General features: G+C 44.5%; 1 protein-coding gene across 4 annotated transcripts in view; it reads right to left on the reverse strand.

Annotated features, from left to right (window-relative positions):
* The window catches only part of khdrbs2 (KH RNA binding domain containing, signal transduction associated 2), a 329,378-nt gene that overhangs the window by 29,655 nt on the left and 280,672 nt on the right, over positions 1 to 19,051 (reverse strand). For all 4 annotated transcript variants that reach the window (XM_033021867.1, XM_033021866.1, XM_033021864.1 and 1 more), the window contains exon 7: positions 15,936 to 16,018. In XM_033021867.1, the coding sequence (XP_032877758.1) occupies positions 15,936 to 16,018 (83 nt within the window). The remainder of the gene's footprint in view (positions 1 to 15,935; positions 16,019 to 19,051) is intronic.

Genomic DNA, 19,051 nt, shown 5'->3' on the forward strand with positions numbered 1-19,051 from the left:
TTCAGACCAGATTTAAAGTTTTATTTAAAGCTTCAGTTGATGTTATCTCCAAGGAGCTAAATGAATTGTGCCAGCAATCCTGCAGGCTTTTTGCATGTAGTTTTATGATAGTGGACAATATATTTTAGCAGTGTTGTTAGTCATAGCCCGAAGATAGACACAAGAAACTGGAGTAATTCAGCAGGTCAGGCAGGATCTCCGGAGAAAAGAAATAGGCGATGTTTCGGATCGAGTCATAGCCCGCATCCACGCAGATTTCCAATCAAGTATTCACTGCGGTTTAAGCTCATCCCTTCAACTTTCATTTTACCAACAACCACTACACACAGAGCCAACCTCATGCTCAGCATTGTTGCTGGTGTGAATGTGCTTGAGGAATGAGCCCGAATCCTATAAAGAGTTGTGCCCGTCAGTCTAACAACTACTGTTTATCTCCTGTCATTAAACAATGGCGTGGCTATCTTACATCTCCAGCGACCCGAGTTCAATCCTGACCTCCAGCGCTGTCTGTGTGGAGTTTGCTTGTTCCCTGTGACTGTATAGATTTCCCCCGGGTGCTCCGAGCTTCCTCCATCATCTTAAAGGTATGGGATTGGCAGGCTCATTAGCCACTGTAAATTGCCCCTAATGTGTGGGTTTGTGACTAGTGAATTAGCATGGGGTGGGGGAATAGGGCTGATGAGTTGATGTGCTTGTGAGAAACAGAACAGGTCACAGGCAAATAGGGACGGGAAAGGGCAAAAAGTGTTGGAGTAACTCAGTGGGTGAGGCAGGCAGCATCCCTGGAGAAGGCAGCGTCATCTGAAGAAGGGTCTCGACCCCAAACGTCACCCATTCCTTCTCTCCAGAGATGCTGCCTGTCCCGCTGAGTTACTCCAGCCTTTTTGTGTCTATCTTTGGTGTAAACCAGCATTTGCTGTTCCTTCCTACACATCCCTGGACAATATGGATAGGTGACGTTTCAGGTCGAGACCCATTTTCAGGGTCTGACAGGATTGCTAGTAATACTAGACGGGCTAAATGGCATCTTTCTGTGGCTGAAAGGAAATATGGCAGATTTGCAATAAATATTCCTGTTGCTGAAATGCTTAAATTGGGGAAAGGTTGCAGAGGATGCATGAAATCAGGAACTCTTGTAGCCAAAGGCTTCTGAAGCTCACCCTCTGCTTCTGTTGAAATGCCAGTGACACCAACAGAGTGCACGCATCGCTTATCCATTGCTACTTACAGTTGTTACAGTGTTAATAAATTAATAATACTACACATCCAAACTCAAGCTTTTACTATTTGAATAATGGTCACAACAAGCTTTTATTAACTGGCATTTCCCTTGCGATTTGTACTAACAGTGCTGGAAAAGAGATTGTCGAGTTTGATGGAAATTAAAGGTTTTAATATTGCTTATTATTAATATTTTAAGGTGAGAGGAGGGGGGGGGGGGAGGGGAGAAGATTGAATATGAACCTAAGGGGTAACTTTTTCACAGCAAGGGTGGTGGAATGAGCTGCCGGAGGAGGTAGTTGCGGTAGGTACCATCACAACGATTGAGAAACAGTTAGACAGGTTCATGGATAGGATAAGTTTAGAGGGTTTTGGGCCAAATGCAGGCAGTTGGGACAAGTGTAGATGGGTCATGTTGGTCAGCGTGGGCCGAAGGGCCTGTTTTCACCTTGCAGTAAACGTTGTACCTTATCATGTATCTATACATTGTAAACGGCTCGATGGTAATCATGTATTGTCTTTCCGCTGACTTGCTAGCGCTATACCTTGGTACACGTGACAATAAACTAAACTGAAGTGTATGACTCTATGGCTCTAATGCGCATCAGTTATTGTCAGGAAATGAAAATATTGTAAGTTTAGTTTCAACTTCCCAACCTCAGTCAATTAGGAATGGCTTTGGTCTGAGTTTGGTTTGGTTTAGCCCAACAAGCAGCCAGTGACACTGCACTCTTTTAATTCAGTTCCCTTGTGCGTCCCTAACTGTACTGCCCTTGGGGATGTGGGTTCAGCCCTCAACTCTGAAGCTTCCTCATTAAACATTCCCATCCCACCCTTCCTTCACAAACCCCACGGCTTTGTCCACATTTCTGGATAATCCTTTTGAATATCTCTTCGGTGTCAACTACTGTGACAGTCCTTGGGATGTGTGATTATATTAAAGCCACTGTATGAATGTAATGCGTTCTCCTGTGGATTTGGGTCTAATCGAGTCATTCAGCACAAATTCAGGCCCTTCGGCCCACCACAAGGGTGTTGATCAAGTAGCTATCACACAGGGTGACCTGGACAGGTTGAGTGAGTGGGCAGATGCGTGGCAGATGCAGTATAATACAGATAAATGTGAGGTTATCCACTTTGGTGGCAAAAACAAGGGGGGCAGATTATTATCTCAATGGGGTAAGGTTAGGTCAGGGGGAGGTGCAGCGAGACCTGGCATCCTTGTACACCGGTCACTGAAAGTTGGCTTACAGGTACAGCAGGCAGTGAAGAAAGCTAATTTAAATTAAATTAAATTTCTTTATTTATATAGCACATTTTTAGTCAACTTGCATTGACCCCAAAGTGCTTCACATAATTACATTCACACACACAGGCAAAGGTGGGTGAAGTGTCTTGCCCAAGGACACACACAGGCAAAGGTGGGTGAAGTGTCTTGCCCAAGGACACAACGACAGTATGCACTCCAAGCGGGATTCGAACCAGCTACCTTCCGGTTGCCAGCCGAACACTTAGCCCATTGTGCCATCTGTCGTCCCTGGAACGACATGGAATGTTGGCCTTCATAACAAGAGGTTCTTACTTCAGTATAGGAGTAAAGAGGTTCTTCTGCAGTTGTATAGGGCTCTGGTGAGACCACATCTAGAGTATTGTGTACAGTTTTGGTCTCCTAATTTGAGGAAGGGCATCCTTGTGATTGAGGCAGTGCAGCGTAGGTTCACGAGATTGATCCCTGGGATGGCGGGACTGTCATATGAGGAAAGATTGAAAAGACTAGGCTCGTATTCACTGGAGTTTAGACAGATCAGGGGGGACTTATAGGGGGGACTAATAGAAACATATACAATTATGAAAAGGACTGGACAAGCTAGATGCAGGAAAAATGTTCCCAATGTTGGGCGAGTCCAGAACCAGGGGCCACCGTCTTAGAATAAAGGGGAGGTCATTTAAGACTGAGGTGAGAAAAAACTTTTTTCACCCAGAGAGTTGTGAATTTATGGAATTCCCTGCCACAGAGGGCAGTGGAGGCCAAGTCACTGGATGGATTTAAGAGAGAGTTTGATGGAGCTCTAGGGGCTAGTGGAATCAAGGGATATGGGGAGAAGGCAGGCACGGGTTATTGATAGGGGACGGTTGTAGATTGATGCAATGATCACAATGAATGGCGGTGCTGGCTCGAAGGACCGAATGGCCTCCTCCTGCACCTATTGTCTATGTTTCTATGTTTCTATACTAATCCAGTTTATCAGAACTCTGTCCGTAGGCTTCTGTGCTTTGTACTTCTTGGCTGGGTGCTTCCTAAATGTTGTGAGAGTACCTGCCTCCACAGTTTTCTCAACAAGTACATTTCAGATGGCCAGTCCTCTTGTGATAAAAATGTTGTTCCTCAGATCACTGCTAAACTTTCTTTCCTCACATTAAATCTATACCCTCCAGTCTTAGACACTACTGCCATGAGAAAAATATTATATTTACCTTGTTTATGACACTCATCATTGTGTGCACCTCCTTCAGGTTCCCACCTGCTCCCCCCACCCCTACAAACCCAGCCTACATCTTCCCTCCACTACTCCAGGGACAACAAACCCAGCCCATTCAGTCTCACTTCATAACAGGAACGTTGCATGTTGCATATTGTCTACAGGAGATGGCACCTCTGTCAGTACAGCACAGGGCTTTTGCCCCAGATCTTGTGTTTGCGCACCTAGACTGTGACTTGAACCCATGTGCTTCTGATTGAGGGTGGCATGCTGACACTGAACTCAGCAGGTGAGAAAAGCTTGTGTCCATTCTACCTGGCTGTTTGTGCACATTCTACCTTGTGTCCATTCTACCTACCTGGAATTTCTTTGTTGCAATAAAATTATGGAGAGATGTAACATGGAAACAGCCCTTCAGCTCATTGCGTCCATGACAACCATCAGGCACCCATTTTCACTGATCCGATAATCATTCCATCTCTATACCTATAAAAGTCTGATCTTGTGTGCGTGTTTGTGTCTGTCTGTATTCATTGTATCTTCCTCAAAACACTCCCCACTAACACTTAAATTTTTACATATTCTTACTCACATTTTTCCCCTCCACGACCTCATCAGCTTCACTTCAGATTTCATGCTCTATTTCAAAAGTTATTCACGATTAAAGTTTTAAATAAAGCCAAAAAAACGCTTCTCACAGAGAGCCTTTTTCCAGCAGCACGGGGAGAAAACCCAGGGAGGAACATGGCGAACATGCAAACTCCACACAGACAGCAGCATAGGTCGCGACTGACCCTGGGTCTCTGGCGCTGTGGGGCAGCAGCTCTACTAGCTGCTCCACTGTGCTGCTTGTATTTGATTCCCAGTGGCTTTCTCTGGTTGTTCTACATTCACACTTACATGTTTTAAATGCAGTGGGATGTTAACAATGCACTTCGGCGATGGGAAACATTATGAATTAAAAAAGAATTCAGAGTTTCACCAAACTGGATTGCTAACTCTTATCGAATTAATCCATTAATAGAAAATGAAGTTTTCAATATAACTGAGTAAGTTTTATCTCCTTGATTATTACTCTCCACATCAATGGAGACCTAGGGCACTTTGCAACTTCAAAAATACAAAGATGGAATCACAAGGCTTTCCGATAAGTAGGAAAACATGAAAAATAGTGGAAGTTGTGTGGGCTAATGTGGACCAGGAGTGAATGCTTCACCTGAAGGCAGTGGATGTTAAGTCAATTTATCAGTTCAAGACTGAAGTGAGAGAGTTTTGTCAGGCAGGCATGTAAAAGGCCAGAAGATGGGTGCTAATTAGCCGAGATCGACCTCAGCAAAAGTACGGATGTGAGGTGAGGGGCTGAATTGTCTCTGGCTTTTCTCATATAACATCCACCGGTTTACGCTTGAGTTTGCAAAACTGTTCCCTCACAAACACCAAACAGTTGAGTATAAGCGCCAGACGTGCTCTGAAAAAGAAGCCATGAATAATTTAGTGCTTGGGTAATATACAGACGTGAAAAGAGGATTCAATTGATACAGATCAGATTTTTAGAGTCGTCATATAACGAGAGCACAGAATGATTGAAGAATGCTCATTGCTGCAACAATGTCATAAATATCTTTCTTTGGGAATTCGTGTCGGGAATCCTAATGTTTAGCCGGAGGGAACCAAGTGCCTCAGAATTCGAATAATGACAGATTTTCTAACTTTTTTTTAATTGCCAATGATGTTCCAACATGTCAAATGTAATTCAAAGTAGCACTAAAGCTTCAAGTAATGTATCCACATTAATTGCCTGCACTCAAATTATTTGCTCACAATTCTAAGTGTTTTGCAGGAGCAGGAACATAAAGCAGTAGCTGACTCAAGAGCAGCACAGAGCTGAAGCCCAAAGCACATTAGCTAATGTTAAAATATTCCAGAAAGTAGATAGCGAAAAGCCCTTTCTTCTGAGGAGGGAATCAAAGACATAATCCTAACATGAGAGTTCAGCCACATCAGCAAGGAAACCACGACTGTTCTTCCCGATAAAAGGGCTTGAAGCCCTGAAACTGTGTCTACTGAGGGTGCGGGTCAGTTGGGCTTCAATGGTTCAATGGTTCTTTATTGTCATGTATACACAGCTCAGTGATATACTTTTGCATAACCCACAATTGCACAGTCGCCATATTTTGGTGCCATTTACAATGAAAAAGTCCAAAGTCCGGTGCTTCCACATGCTGGGAGCACTGGAGCTCTCCTGATCCAGGTGAGCCCAGTTAAGCCCCAGGCTGCTGCAGGCTCGAGACCCGACCTCCCTACCCTCGCCCGACCGCCTCTGTGACCCGGGAGATCTCCTGCAGCCGACCTTGAAGGTGCTGGAGGCAAAGCTGAACTTTGCCAAACTTAGCAAAAGACTTACGACAGCTAAGGGTGGTACAATGCACAAATTTTGCAGTCAAGGAGAGTGACCGATGTGATGTTACTCCAGGCTGTGTCACCCTCTAGTGTCGTTTGCTGAACATCTTTTATCATTTTCAATGTAGAGCTATTTTTCTTTCAGTAACTCCTGCAAAGCTGACGATCTCCCACGTTCTGAAAGCAGACCCTTGCTCTGGGTGTTGCAGCTGACACACTTCCAGCGATCCTGACCACGGGTGCTGCCTGTGTAGAGTTTGCACGTTCTTCCTGTGACCGCGTGGGCTTCCTCCGAGTACTTTGGTTTCTCACCACATCCCTAGGACTTGCCATAGAGGGAGTACAGACAAGGTTCACCAGACTGATTCCTGGGATGTCAGGACTTTCATATGAAGAAAGACTGGATAGACTCGGCTTGTGCTCGCTAGAATTTACAAGATTGACGGGGGATCTTATAGAATCTTACAAAATTCTTAAGGGGTTGGACAGGCTAGATGCAGGAAGATTGTTCCCGATGTTGGGGAAGTCCAGAACAAGGGGTCACAGTTTAAGGATAAGGGGGAAATATTTTAGGACCGAGATGAGAAAAACTTTTTTCACACAGAGAGTGGTGAATCTCTGGAATTCTCTGCCACAGAGGGTCGTTGAGGCCGGTTCATTGGCTATATTTAAGAGAGAGTTAGATGTGGCCCTTGTGGCTAAAGGGATCAGGGGTTATGGAAAGAAGGCAGGTACAGGATACTGAGTTGGATGACCAGCCATGATCATATTGAATGGCAGTGCGGGCTCGAAGGGCCGAATGGCCTACTCCTGCACCTATTTTCTATGTTTCTATGTTTCTAAGTTTCTATGTGAGGTTTGGTAGGTGAGTTGGCCATTGTAAATTACCCCAAGTATGTACGTGAGTAGCGGACTCTGGGGAGACGATGAAACAAGACGGTAAATGTGGAGATACAATGTACTGCAGATGCTGGAACCTTGAGTACTGGAGAAGCTCCGCGGCCTGCATGGAGGAAATCACCGAGCTGGCCCTTGTTCATCCCCTGCAGCCAAATGCAAGACCTGGCAGACTGCAACATGCAGGGGGGGGTGGGGGGGCACCATGCCGGTCCCTGCCCATCCCCCCCTAGGGCAGAGAGCAGGGGGATGGAGCCAGTGACAATGATTACGATGATTTGATGAGTATGGGTGTCAGAGGTTGTGGGGAGAAGGCAGGAGAATGGGATTAGGAGGGAGAGATTGATCAGCCATGATCGAATGGCGGAGGAGACTTGATGGGCCAAATGGCCTAATTCAACTCCTATCACTTATGGTTGCAACGGGCGAGGAGCAAGGCTGGTTGGAGAAGGAACCGAGGTCTGGCCCGCAAGGTCAGCTGCAGGGGATAGACACAAAATGCTGGAGTAACTCAGCGAGACAGGCAGCATCTCTGGATAGAAGGAATGGGTGACGTTTTGGGTCGAGACCCATCTTCTGAAGACCCATCTTCTATTCAGAGATGCTGCCTGACCCGCTGAGTTACTCCATCAATTTTTGTCTATCTTCAGTCTAATTGGGGCACAAAGGTGGATGGCAAGGAGAGGAACATAGAAACATAGAAAATAGGTGCAGGAGGAGGCCATTCGGCCCTTCGAGCCAGTACCGCCATTCATTGTGATCATGACTGATCATCCACAATCAGTAACCCGTGCCTGCCTTCTCCCCATACCCCTTGACTCCACTAGCCCCAAGAGCTCTATCTAACTCTCTTATAAATTCACCCAGTGAAATGGCATCCACTGCCTCTGTGGCGGAGAATTCCACAAATTCACAACTTTCTGGGTGAAAATGTTTTTTCTCATCTCAGTTTTAAATGGCCTCCCCTTTATTCTTTGACTGTGGCCCCTGGTTCCGGACTCCTCCATCATTGGGAACATTTTTCCTGCATCTAGTTGTTCGCATCCAGGTAAGGTGATGGCTGGAGGCTTGCAGCAGCCTGGGACTTGCATGGATCGGGCATTGCTCCCAAGAACTAGAGGGCAGATTGGACTTTGAAAATGGCGACAAAACATGGAGCCTCTTGCATGCAGGCTCAGAAGACTATTTCTGTACACTTTGCTAATCGGGGATGTGCTTATTGATGGCAATACTTTACTGGACAGTATGTAAGAAAATTATTTCACAGTGCGTTTGCACACGTGGCAATAAAAACACCATTTAACTGTTGAACCACTGAACTCAATGGTTCAGGCAGCATCTGGAAATGGATGGGTGTCTTTCTGATCGGGACCCTTCTCAGTGGATCGTAGAAGTGTTACCATGCTGCCTAAAGGTTGCGTACAAGAATCAGTGGCACGTCAATAGCTCCTAGTCCACCTCACCGTGTGGAATGGAATGCCTTTTATTGTCATTCAAACAGCTTGGTTTGAATTAAATTGCATTTTCTACTGTCTTAACAATTACAAAAAAAAACCAAGACACACACTTAACACACTTTACACAGACATCCATCACAGTGAATCTCCAACACCTCCTCACTGTGGTGGAAGGCAAAAGTCTTATCTCTTCCCTTGTTCTTCTCCCGCGGTCCAGCAGTCCAACTGCAACGTCGAGGCGAATTGGGGCTCCCGATGTTGAATCCCCCGGCGAGCGATGGTAAGTCCCGCAGCCGTTAGGCCACGCTCCGAGTCCTTTAAACCCCGCGATTCCAGCGGGAGAAGTTGCCGTTGCGGGAGCTCCGACAAGCGGTCTCCCACCAGGGACCTGCGAGCTCCCGATGTTACCGTCCACCGGGCCTGCGGCCGGAGCCTCCGAAGCTCCTAAATCGGGTCACAGCCGCGCGCCACCACAGCTCCCCCCGCCCCAAAGTCAGCCAGCTCCGCGACGGCAGGTCTGCAGGCTCCGCGACTGGAGCCCTTAGGTTTGTTCCGGCTGGAGGCCGCCGCCGGCTCCACGATGTTAGGCCCAACGACATCGGGGACCCGACAGGGAAAAAGCCGGGTCCCTGAACAGGGAAGAGATTTTAAACGGTTTCCCCCACCCCCCCACTCCCCACATATACACAGCTAAAAAAATAATAAAACTAGAATCAAACATACGTTTAACGAGACACAAATAAAAAACACAGACGGACTGCTGTCGAGCCGCTGCCGTTAGGCGCTGCCACACCACATCTGTGGTCACTCATTGATTGGTTGAAGTGTCTCATGTGCATTTGGCACAGCAGGCTGCCATAGAATGATGACAATGGCACATGAAGTACAATATTGGCAACCAGTCTACATCTGCAACCCAATGGTATGAACAGTGAATTTTCCAATTTGCGGGTATCCCTTATCTCCTGTGCTCCCCTTCTTTATTGTTCTCCTTCAGTCTCATCTCCGATCCTCCCATTTTGTTCCCTTTCCCATCGCCCTTCTCTCCTTCACACATTTTTGCTCCCCCCTCCTGGTTCCATTCACCTACCACCCACACATTTCACCCACCAATGCGACAGACTACAGACAGTCCATCAATGGGCTGGCATTGAGCTGGGCACTTTCCACAAGGTTCATTCGTGTTGCCATCCTACACTGACTTTTATGACCTGCCACTAATAAACTACCACGAGATCTATCAAAGACAAGCCTACAACCATGACCACTAAAACACTGCTTTAAGCAGAAATGTGGGAATGGTCGGCTTTGCCTGAATTGCTGCTGTCATAATCCAATGCTACTTCCAATTGAGACCGGCATATTAATCTTCCATTTGTTTGACTAGTATCTGGACTATGACGCATATCAATTAATTTAGGCTCTCTGAAGCAAAATATGTATGTGCAAAATATGTAGAATGCAGCACTAATCTAGGGCAGACTGGTGTTAGCCCTGTCCGCACTGGGACCTACAAGAAAGAAAGAAACTGATCAGCAACTCTAGAGGAAGTACACAGGGTATGAAGAGGATGCTTATAAGGTCATAAGATTTTTCACACAGAGAGTGGTGAGTTTCTGGAACTCTCTGCCACAGAATGTAGTTGAGGCCAGTTCATTGGCTATATTTAAGAGGGAGTTAGATGTGGCCCTTGTGGCTAAAGGGATCAGGGGGTATGGAGAGAAGGCAGGTACAGGATACTGAGTTGGATGATCAGCCATGATCAAATTGAATGGCGGTGCAGGCTCGAAGGGACGAATGGCCTACTCCTGCACCTATTTTCTATGTTTCTATAAGGAATAGGAGTAGAATTTAGGCCATGCGGCCCACCAAATCTACTCCGCCATTCAATCATGGCTGATCTATTTAACCCCATTTTCCTGTCTTCTCCCCATAACCTCTGACACCCGTACTAATCAAGAATCTATCTATCTCTGCCTTAAACATATCCACTAGCTTGGCCTCCACAGCCTTCTGTGGCAATGAATTCCACAGATTCACCACCCTCTGGCTAAAGTAAGGGAAGGTCAGTTGTAACAGAAGGAAATTATTATTTTCTTCTGTGCTGTAAAAGTCCCTGATTTGTAATTCTCCCAGTCAACGTGCCCATTCCAAGGCTGTGGAATGTACGTGCTATGAGATACTCTATGCCACAAGACCATTCCAAGTACATGCTATGAGACACAATTAAGCATGGTGCCACTTACGTGAAGGGGTTACGGTGAAAACTACAACATCCCTCCTGCAACATTCCCATCATCTAACCTCTTAAGGGGTCACAGTTTAAGGATAAGGGGGAAATCTTTTAGGACGGAGATGAGAAAAACATTTTTCACACAGAGAGTGGTGAATCTCTGGAATTCTCTGCCACAGAAGGTAGTCGAGGCCAGTTCATTGGCTATATTTAAGAGGGAGTTAGATGTGGCCCTTGTGGCTAAAGGTATCAGGGGGGTATGGAGAGAAGGCAGGTACAGGATACTGAGTTGGATGATCAGCCATGATCATATTGAATGGCGGTGCAGGCTCGAAGGGCCGAATGGCCTACTCCTGCACCTAATTTATATGTTTCTATGTTTCTAAGTTAAGGCCTCAAGACATAAGAGGCCAGCTCTCACAGAACAGAGAACAGTGCAGCACACAACAGGCCCTTCAGCCCACAGTATCTGTGCAAACACGACGCCAGGTTAAATAATCTCATCTGCCTGCACATGATCCTTAACTCTCCATTCCCTGCATATCATCTTCTTCTTCTGTCGTGTGTCTTTTAGACCTGCAGCTCCATTGAGGCGAGCTAGGCCAACGTGTCATCGTCCAGGTCAATCAGACCTCGTTCACCATTCGGTGGCCAGTGTTTGGGGCAACTGGTGGCTATGTGCTCCACTGTCTGTGTTGGGTCCCCACACGCGCAGGAGGCACTGTCCACGAGGCCCCACCTCTTCATCGCTACTCCATAGCGTCCGATGCCTGTCCTCAAGTGGTTGAGGGTTGTCCACTGTTTTCGGGGCAGGTCCTGGCCAGGGACGTCCATGGGGTCATTGATGTAATGGTGTAGCCTAGATGGTTCCACTGACTTCCACTTGTCTCTCCATCTCGTCTTGACCCAGGCGGCCTATCATGTGCCTATCCAAAAGCCTCTTATATGCCTCTTAAATTAAATCTACTGCACAAAGCAGGCCATTCAGCCCATCTGGTGTAATGCTATTCAGACTTGCTTTCACCCTCACACTCTATTTCCCTCATCTGCTTTCTCTCGCTGTCATTTATTCCCTTGCCCTGAACCGCTCAGACAGCTCCTCATTCTGACCGATGTGTGGTTCATTTACAGCACAGCCAATCTCACAAAAAGCCCAGGCACGGAAATACTTTTTCACCACAATCGTCTAATAGTTATTTTGAATTTGCATTTCCCTCGCAAGGCTTTGAAATAGATCTCACTTCACCACTTCAGATTGCTTCCAGTTATTGTGGCTGCCTTCACTTTGAATAAGAATTAATGGTCTTGAAATGTTTAGAAAATGTTATCACATTTGGTGCAATCAAGCTTAATCATGTCACTCTGTTTTTATCATTAAATCAGACATACGTTCAATTGATTCATTTATACATTTCCATCAAACTATAATTAAATATATCAGGTACATAAAAATTGCACTCTTTCCTTAATAAAATGCTGCCAGTAAATTGTTTTTGTTACATAACAGTATTTGGGCCTCAGCAAAATACAAATTTTCTGTGATGTTGCATTAAGGTCAATGGTATACATATTATTGGGGAAGGAGTTATACTAATACAGATTCGTGTTGGTAAATTCAAACTCATTCTTGTGCTAATGTTTATGAGTTATCCAATGATTTGAATTATGGTGTGAAAAGCACAAGAAATTTATTGGGAATTAGTTTTAAAGGGAAATTGAAAAGGATAGATTTAAGTGGTGACTTTGAAATAACAGGAGCAAGGTGAATCTTTGCAATATCACACATTCTTTGCATAACTAACACCGACCGGGCTGAAAATAGCAACAAAATGCTTCTTGGGCATTTTGTGTCTATCTTCGGTGTAAACCAGCATCTTCAGTTCCTTCCTCCACTTAACCCCAGCCTTAGTTCGGAAGTATCTCGTGTTAAACTGCACAACATTTTCAGGGTGAGCTTTGAACAGTCATTTAAGTAACATTCCCCCACTTTGCCCCCGCACCCCCATCCTATTCACACCCCATCTCCCCCTTTTGCTGGGGGAGGGGGGGGGGGGGGTATCAGGACTGGCAGGTTCATGTTCACTGCTCTTCTATTGGTACATGAGAACCAAGAGCAGGAGTAAAGGGCCTGTCCCACTTGCCAAATTTTTTGGCCACTGCCGGCATCATTGACTGACGTATCAGGTCACCGAAAACTTCGCGGCGTGATAACGTATGACGCGCGTTTTTTTTTCAAGTGTCGCAACATTTTTTTTGTCGCCGCTGGATTTTGAAATGTTCAAAATCTTTTCGCGACACTGATATGACGCCGGCAGTCGCCAAAAAAATCGGTAAGTGGGACAGGCCCTTAAGCCATCTGACTCTTTGAACTGGCTCTGCTGTTCATCTGGATCATGACTGGTAATCTTTCTCAGAGCATTGTTCTCCACTAACCCCATATCCCTTGATTTCCCCGATATCCCAAAATCTAACGATCTCTATAATTGAATGAATTGAACAACTAAGTCTGTGGAATTCTCTGCCTCAGAGGGCGGTGGATGCCGGTTCTCTGGATAACTTTCAAGAAAGAGCTAGATAGGGCTGTTAAATATAGCGGAGTCAGGGGATATGGGGAGAAGGCAGGAACGGGGTACTGATTGGGGATGATCAGCCATGATCACATTGAATGGCGGTGCTGGCTCGAAGGGCCGAATGGCCTACTCCTGCACCTATTGTCTAATGTCTAAGTCTTCAGAGACATGCCAGGGTAGGGAAGTGCAAAGACTCAACACCCACTGAGTGAAGACATTTCATTTCATTTCTGTCCTAAGTGGCCAACCCCTATTTCTCCAATGTGTTCCTGAGTCTGGACTCCTAGCCAAGGGAAACACCCTACCTGTATCCTACATGTTGCATCCCTTACGTTTCAATGAACCTCCTCCACAGTATTTCTTCTAAAGTCTCGACAATACAGATCTATAGTCTATTCAATCATTCCTCATACTTGCCCCCCCCCCCCCCCCTCGAAGCAGTTTAGACAATATGTGCTGTACAACCTCACACCCTCTATGGCAAGTATATCCATTCTTTGGTAAGGAGTCTAAAACTGAACATGATGTTCTATTTCTTTTTCCCGCTAGTTTCCATACCATTTCCCTGTCATTTTTACTGAAAATCTAAACACTGCAGATGATGGAAATCTGAAATAAAACCAGAAAATGCTGGAAACATTCAACAGGTCAGGAAAAAGATAATTAGAACCAATGTTTCAGCTAGCAGATCCTTCCTCCTGTACTCAAATCCACTACGAATAAAGACCAACATTCCATTTGCCTTCTTAATTATTTTCTGCATCAACAAGTTGGCTTTCAGTGACTTGTGTATAAGAGCACCAAGATATCTTTGAACATTGCTACTACCCAATCTCTCACCACTTAGAAATTGCACTGGTTTTCTGCTATGAGCACCTCAAGGTTTTCCGGAACCAGAATCTGGAATCCAGAATAAGAAGGGTCTCGAGCCGAAAAATCATCTATTCATTTTCTCCGGCGATGCTGCCTGACCCGCTGAGTTACCCCAGCATTTTGTGTCTATCTTTGGTGTAAACCAGCATCTGCAGTTCCTTCCTACACAAAGCGACAGCAAGGACTCCTCCACTACCGCTCTTCCGTCCTTCACACCCACACATCCAGCAATCAATAATCTTTAATCTGCTTAAAAAACAACAAGGAACAGCACAGTACAGGAACAAGCCCTTGGGCCCACCATGTATGTGCTGACCATGACTCCAATCTAAACTAATCCCATCTGCCTGCACATGGTCAGTATCACTCTAATCTCTGCCTGTTCCTGTTGTAAGTATAATGTTTGAATTACAACTTAAACACAAAGATAAGACGATTACCACTTTCTGTGAAAAAGCAATTATTTACTGAAACTATTGCTAATAGCCCTCAAGTTTTAGGATTATATATTTTATTTTTCTTGTTTTCACCCTGCTTTGCCAAATAAAACCCCATGGCTCTGTTCGATGACTCTTTGTTCCCAAACACACTGTTCCCTTCCTAGTAATGTCATTATTACGTTGACTCAAGGTTTGTTTGGCTTTTTTTTTTAACATGACTTAATTCTCATTAGGTTTTATTTGTTCTTCAACTTCTATTTTAACTTATCATTAATTAATTGACATTTTCTTCCCAATGGAGACACAAGAGTCTGCTGGTTAAACGAAGTGTGTCAGGCAGCACCTGTGAGGATAATGGACAGACTGAAGATGGGTACCAACCCAAACCAGACAACTAGGGTAGAGAAATGTCTAGTCCAATTTCCTCACAGATGCTACCTGACCAGCTCAATTCCTTCAGCATATTTTTCAAACTCTGTTTCCCTCTAGTTCCCTCTAGGTCTTTATTCTCTGGAGCGCAGAAGGTTAAGGGGGGACTTGATAGAGGTCTTTAAAATGATGAGAGGGATAGACAGAGTTGATGTGGACAAGCTTTTCCCTTTGAGAATAGGGAAGATTCAAACAAGAGGACATGACTTCAGAATTAAGGGACAGACGTTTAGGGGTAACATGAGGGGGAACTTCTTTACTCAGAGAGTGGTAGCGGTGTGGAATGAGCTTACAGTGGAAGTGGTGGCGGCAGGTTCGTTGGTATCATTTAAAAATAAATTGGATAGGCATATGGATGAGAAGGGAATGGAGGGTTATGGTATGAGTGCAGGCAGGTGGGACTAAGGGAAAATAATTATTCGGCACGGACTTGTAGGGCCGAGATGGCCTGTTTCCGTGCTGTAATTGTTATATGTTATATGTTATGTTATTTTTTGTCCTGATGGATGCAACTAGTATGGATGCATGATGCAGATCAGCAATTATATAGTCAATGGCAAAAGATGGTGGATGGGCTGAATGGCCTCCACCTGTTTCTATGTAATTGTCCCAACTTGACCTTCTACATTTGTATATATTTATATTACGGTATATTGTGTGTATATATTTATATTATGTTATATGGACACACTGATCTGTTTTGTAGTAAATGCCTACTATGTTCTGTTGTGCTGAAGCAAAGCAAGAATTTCATTGTCCTATCAGGGACACATGACAATAAACTCACTTAAAATTGAACTTGAACGTAGTTAATAGGGATTTTGCACAATTTAAGTTGTGATTTGTTCTATTCAGTTTTAAACGCCTTAACTTTGAGACATAATGTATAGTGCAATCAAACTCAGTTGGACCTATTGGCCATTTATTTTACTCACCTCTCCACTTGACTTGCATAACTGTTATCATAGGTATCATAGCTTTGGTCATCATAGTCTCCTCCATAGCCATCATCATAACCCTGGAGGGAGAGCAATACATGAACTCATCAAAATATTGTCATCAACATGGTAGTCACAAGATGCTTGCTCCATTCTCTCTTCACGGGCGGAAAGATTATTGGCTCAATTCTAAACACAGCAGGAATTAATATGTCTATACAAATAAAATTGGAAGAAGCTGATGATATGGAGAATGTAGATGAGGAGGAATTTCTTTAGCCAGAGGGTGATGAATCTGTGGGATTCATTGCCACAGACAGCTGTGGAGGAGCTGTTATTGCATATTTTTAATGCGAAGATTGATAAGTTCTTGATTAGTAATGGTATCAAAGGTTACAGGGAGAAGGCAGGAGAATGTGGTTCAGAGGGATAATAGATCAACCATGGATAACATCTTTGCCCTTCGGGGTAGAGGTCATTGAGTTAGAAATCTATTTTTTGCTAATTGCACACCATTATCCACTTAATGAAATATGGTGATTCAAAAAACCCATAAGGCATTTTTACCCTTTATGAATTTTCACTTATTGAAAGACTTTCCAGGAACCATTCATGAAGCAATCCCACTTCCTTCACAGTGAGTCCAAATATATGAAAGGAAGAAATACAGATAGACAAAAAGAAATGTATTCACTGCCTTTCATGTACTCAAGGTGCCATCAATGGTTCAATGCTTCTTCATTATCACATGTACCGAGGAACAGCGGAATTCTTTTTTTTGCATAGTTCAGTAAATTATTACCATACGTAAATACAATCTCAGATTAAGTACAAAGTGGATAGAAACAGCCTACTGAGACCATGCTACAGCTGGCCATAAAGGCCCGTTGCAGCCGTTGCCTCAATGTGGATCGCTCAGCGAACCGTCGTCCCTCACCTCACCTGGTCACCAGTCAGCCTTTGTGATCCGGGGTTGCCTCCCGCAGCCAACTTTGAGGGCGCGGAAGGTAAGACCCCAGACCCCACATACAGTTCCTTTAATCTAGCATCCGCTGACACAGCCGACTTGGAACTCAGCAATAGTTACTCTGAGAATTTCTACAGACTGTGCAACAAATGCAGCTGATGTGGCTATATTAGTCACGTACAGTTTGATACTTGCTTTGAAAAATAATAGGAGAGAAAAATTAAAGCAACATTAAGAGATGGTATATACATTAATGTATTTACATTAAGCAACATTAATGGCATACTCACTCTGACCATGGTTAGTATATAATTAGGTATTGTTCTCAAATGAATCAAATTACTGATTATTGGATAAGAGAGACAACCCACTTATTCACTTTTCTGAGCATATCTTTCTTGCATAGATTAAAGACTATTTTCTTTTTTCAAAACATAGAAAGTAGATACAAGAGTAAGTCTTTCGGCCCTTCGAGCCAGCACCGCCATTCAATATGATCATGGCTGATCATTCAGAATCAGTACCCTGTACCTGCCTTCTCCCCATATCCCTCGATTCCGTTAGCCCTTAGAGCTATATCTAACTCTCTCTTGAAAACATCCAGTGAATTGGCCTCCACTGCCTTCTGTGGCAGAGAATTCCACAGAGAATTTCTCAGTCCTAAATGGCCTACCCCTTTTCTTAAACTGTGACCCCTGGTTCTGGACTTCCCAAACATGGGGAACATTTTTCCTGCATCTAGCCTGTCCAATCAATTAAGAATTTTATATGTTTCTATAAGATCCCCTCTCATCCTAAATTCCAGTGAATACAAGCCCAGGCGATCCATTCTTTCATCATATGTCAGTCCCGCCGTCCCGGGAATTAACCTGGTGAACCTACGCTGCATTCCCTCAATAGCAAGAATGTTCTTCCTCAAATTAGGAAACAGCTGGGTAAATGCAGTAAAAGTAAGAGGTAAAATACATTTGACTCCCTCCATCGTCCTCTCCAGTTCTCAGGGACAAGCAGGGGCCGGGCTTGGGGACTTCCCTCCAATGCGGGTTTCATGGCAGCCGAGGTAGGCCTGCTGCCGGGGCATGGCCAGGGTCCGATGGCCCCTTCTGCCGCATGGCCCAAAATTACTTTGTCAATGATGAAGTATTTCTGAAGACTAAGCATTGTTGTGATGTAGGGAGTGAAGGGGTTGGTAGCCTGTCTGTCCTCACAAGCAGCTGTGTGATAGAAAAGTACAGCACAGGAACAGGCCATTTGGCCCACAATGTCTAAGTTGCGATGTTGATCAGAGTTGATAAGAGTCTGAAAAAAGGTCTCGACCCGAAACGTCACCCATTCCTTCTCTCCAGAGATGCTGCCTGTCCCGTTGAGTTACTCCAGCATTTTGCGACTAACTTATGTTGATTAGATAATCAGTTTACATTTCGAAGGTTAAGAACTAAATACAGGTCAAGATATTAAAGAGATCGTCCCGATCTTTTTATGGGCAGTGCTCCGAGTTATGCAAACCTGAGAGCAAACTAGACCTGGGTTTAACTTCTCTCTGAGAAATGGCAGCTCTTACACTCCCTCAGCCTGGATCATGGACCTTCTGGCTGGGAAGTGAGGCTGAAAAGCCCCACTTTTCAATACTCATCTTCTTCTCGCACTCCTCCATAATGTTTCAGACTGTTGATAACATTTTTGGCAAGAAATTCATCTCCAGCCCAGATCTCTAAACAAGTTACATTGTGCGTTCAGTCGATTACACTCTTCCTTCAATATTTATTTAATTGATGTTGATGATACCTAATTATCGACAATGTTCAACGGTCTAGGTTGTAACAGGATGGGATACTCTAACATAGTTTTCTACTCTGACATAGAAAGCAGAACATTCTGTAGATACTCACCAATTCAGTCAGCATCCGTGGAGGCAGAAACATTGTAACATTTCAGATCTATGACTTTTCATCAATTCTGATGTAAAATATTAACTTTGTTTCTGCTCTAGATTTTCATCATCTGCAGGTTTATGCTTTTTGATTGGTATATCATATGCTTGGTGCTAACCACTGGAGATATATCTATTGGTGCTCTTTAAGCCCCCTTTGATTTTGGGTGGCACAGTGGCGCAGCGGTAGAGTTGATGCCTTACAGTGCCAGAGAC

Source organism: Amblyraja radiata, chromosome 5 (assembly GCF_010909765.2).
Source record: "Amblyraja radiata isolate CabotCenter1 chromosome 5, sAmbRad1.1.pri, whole genome shotgun sequence".
Lineage (NCBI taxonomy): Eukaryota > Metazoa > Chordata > Chondrichthyes > Rajiformes > Rajidae > Amblyraja > Amblyraja radiata.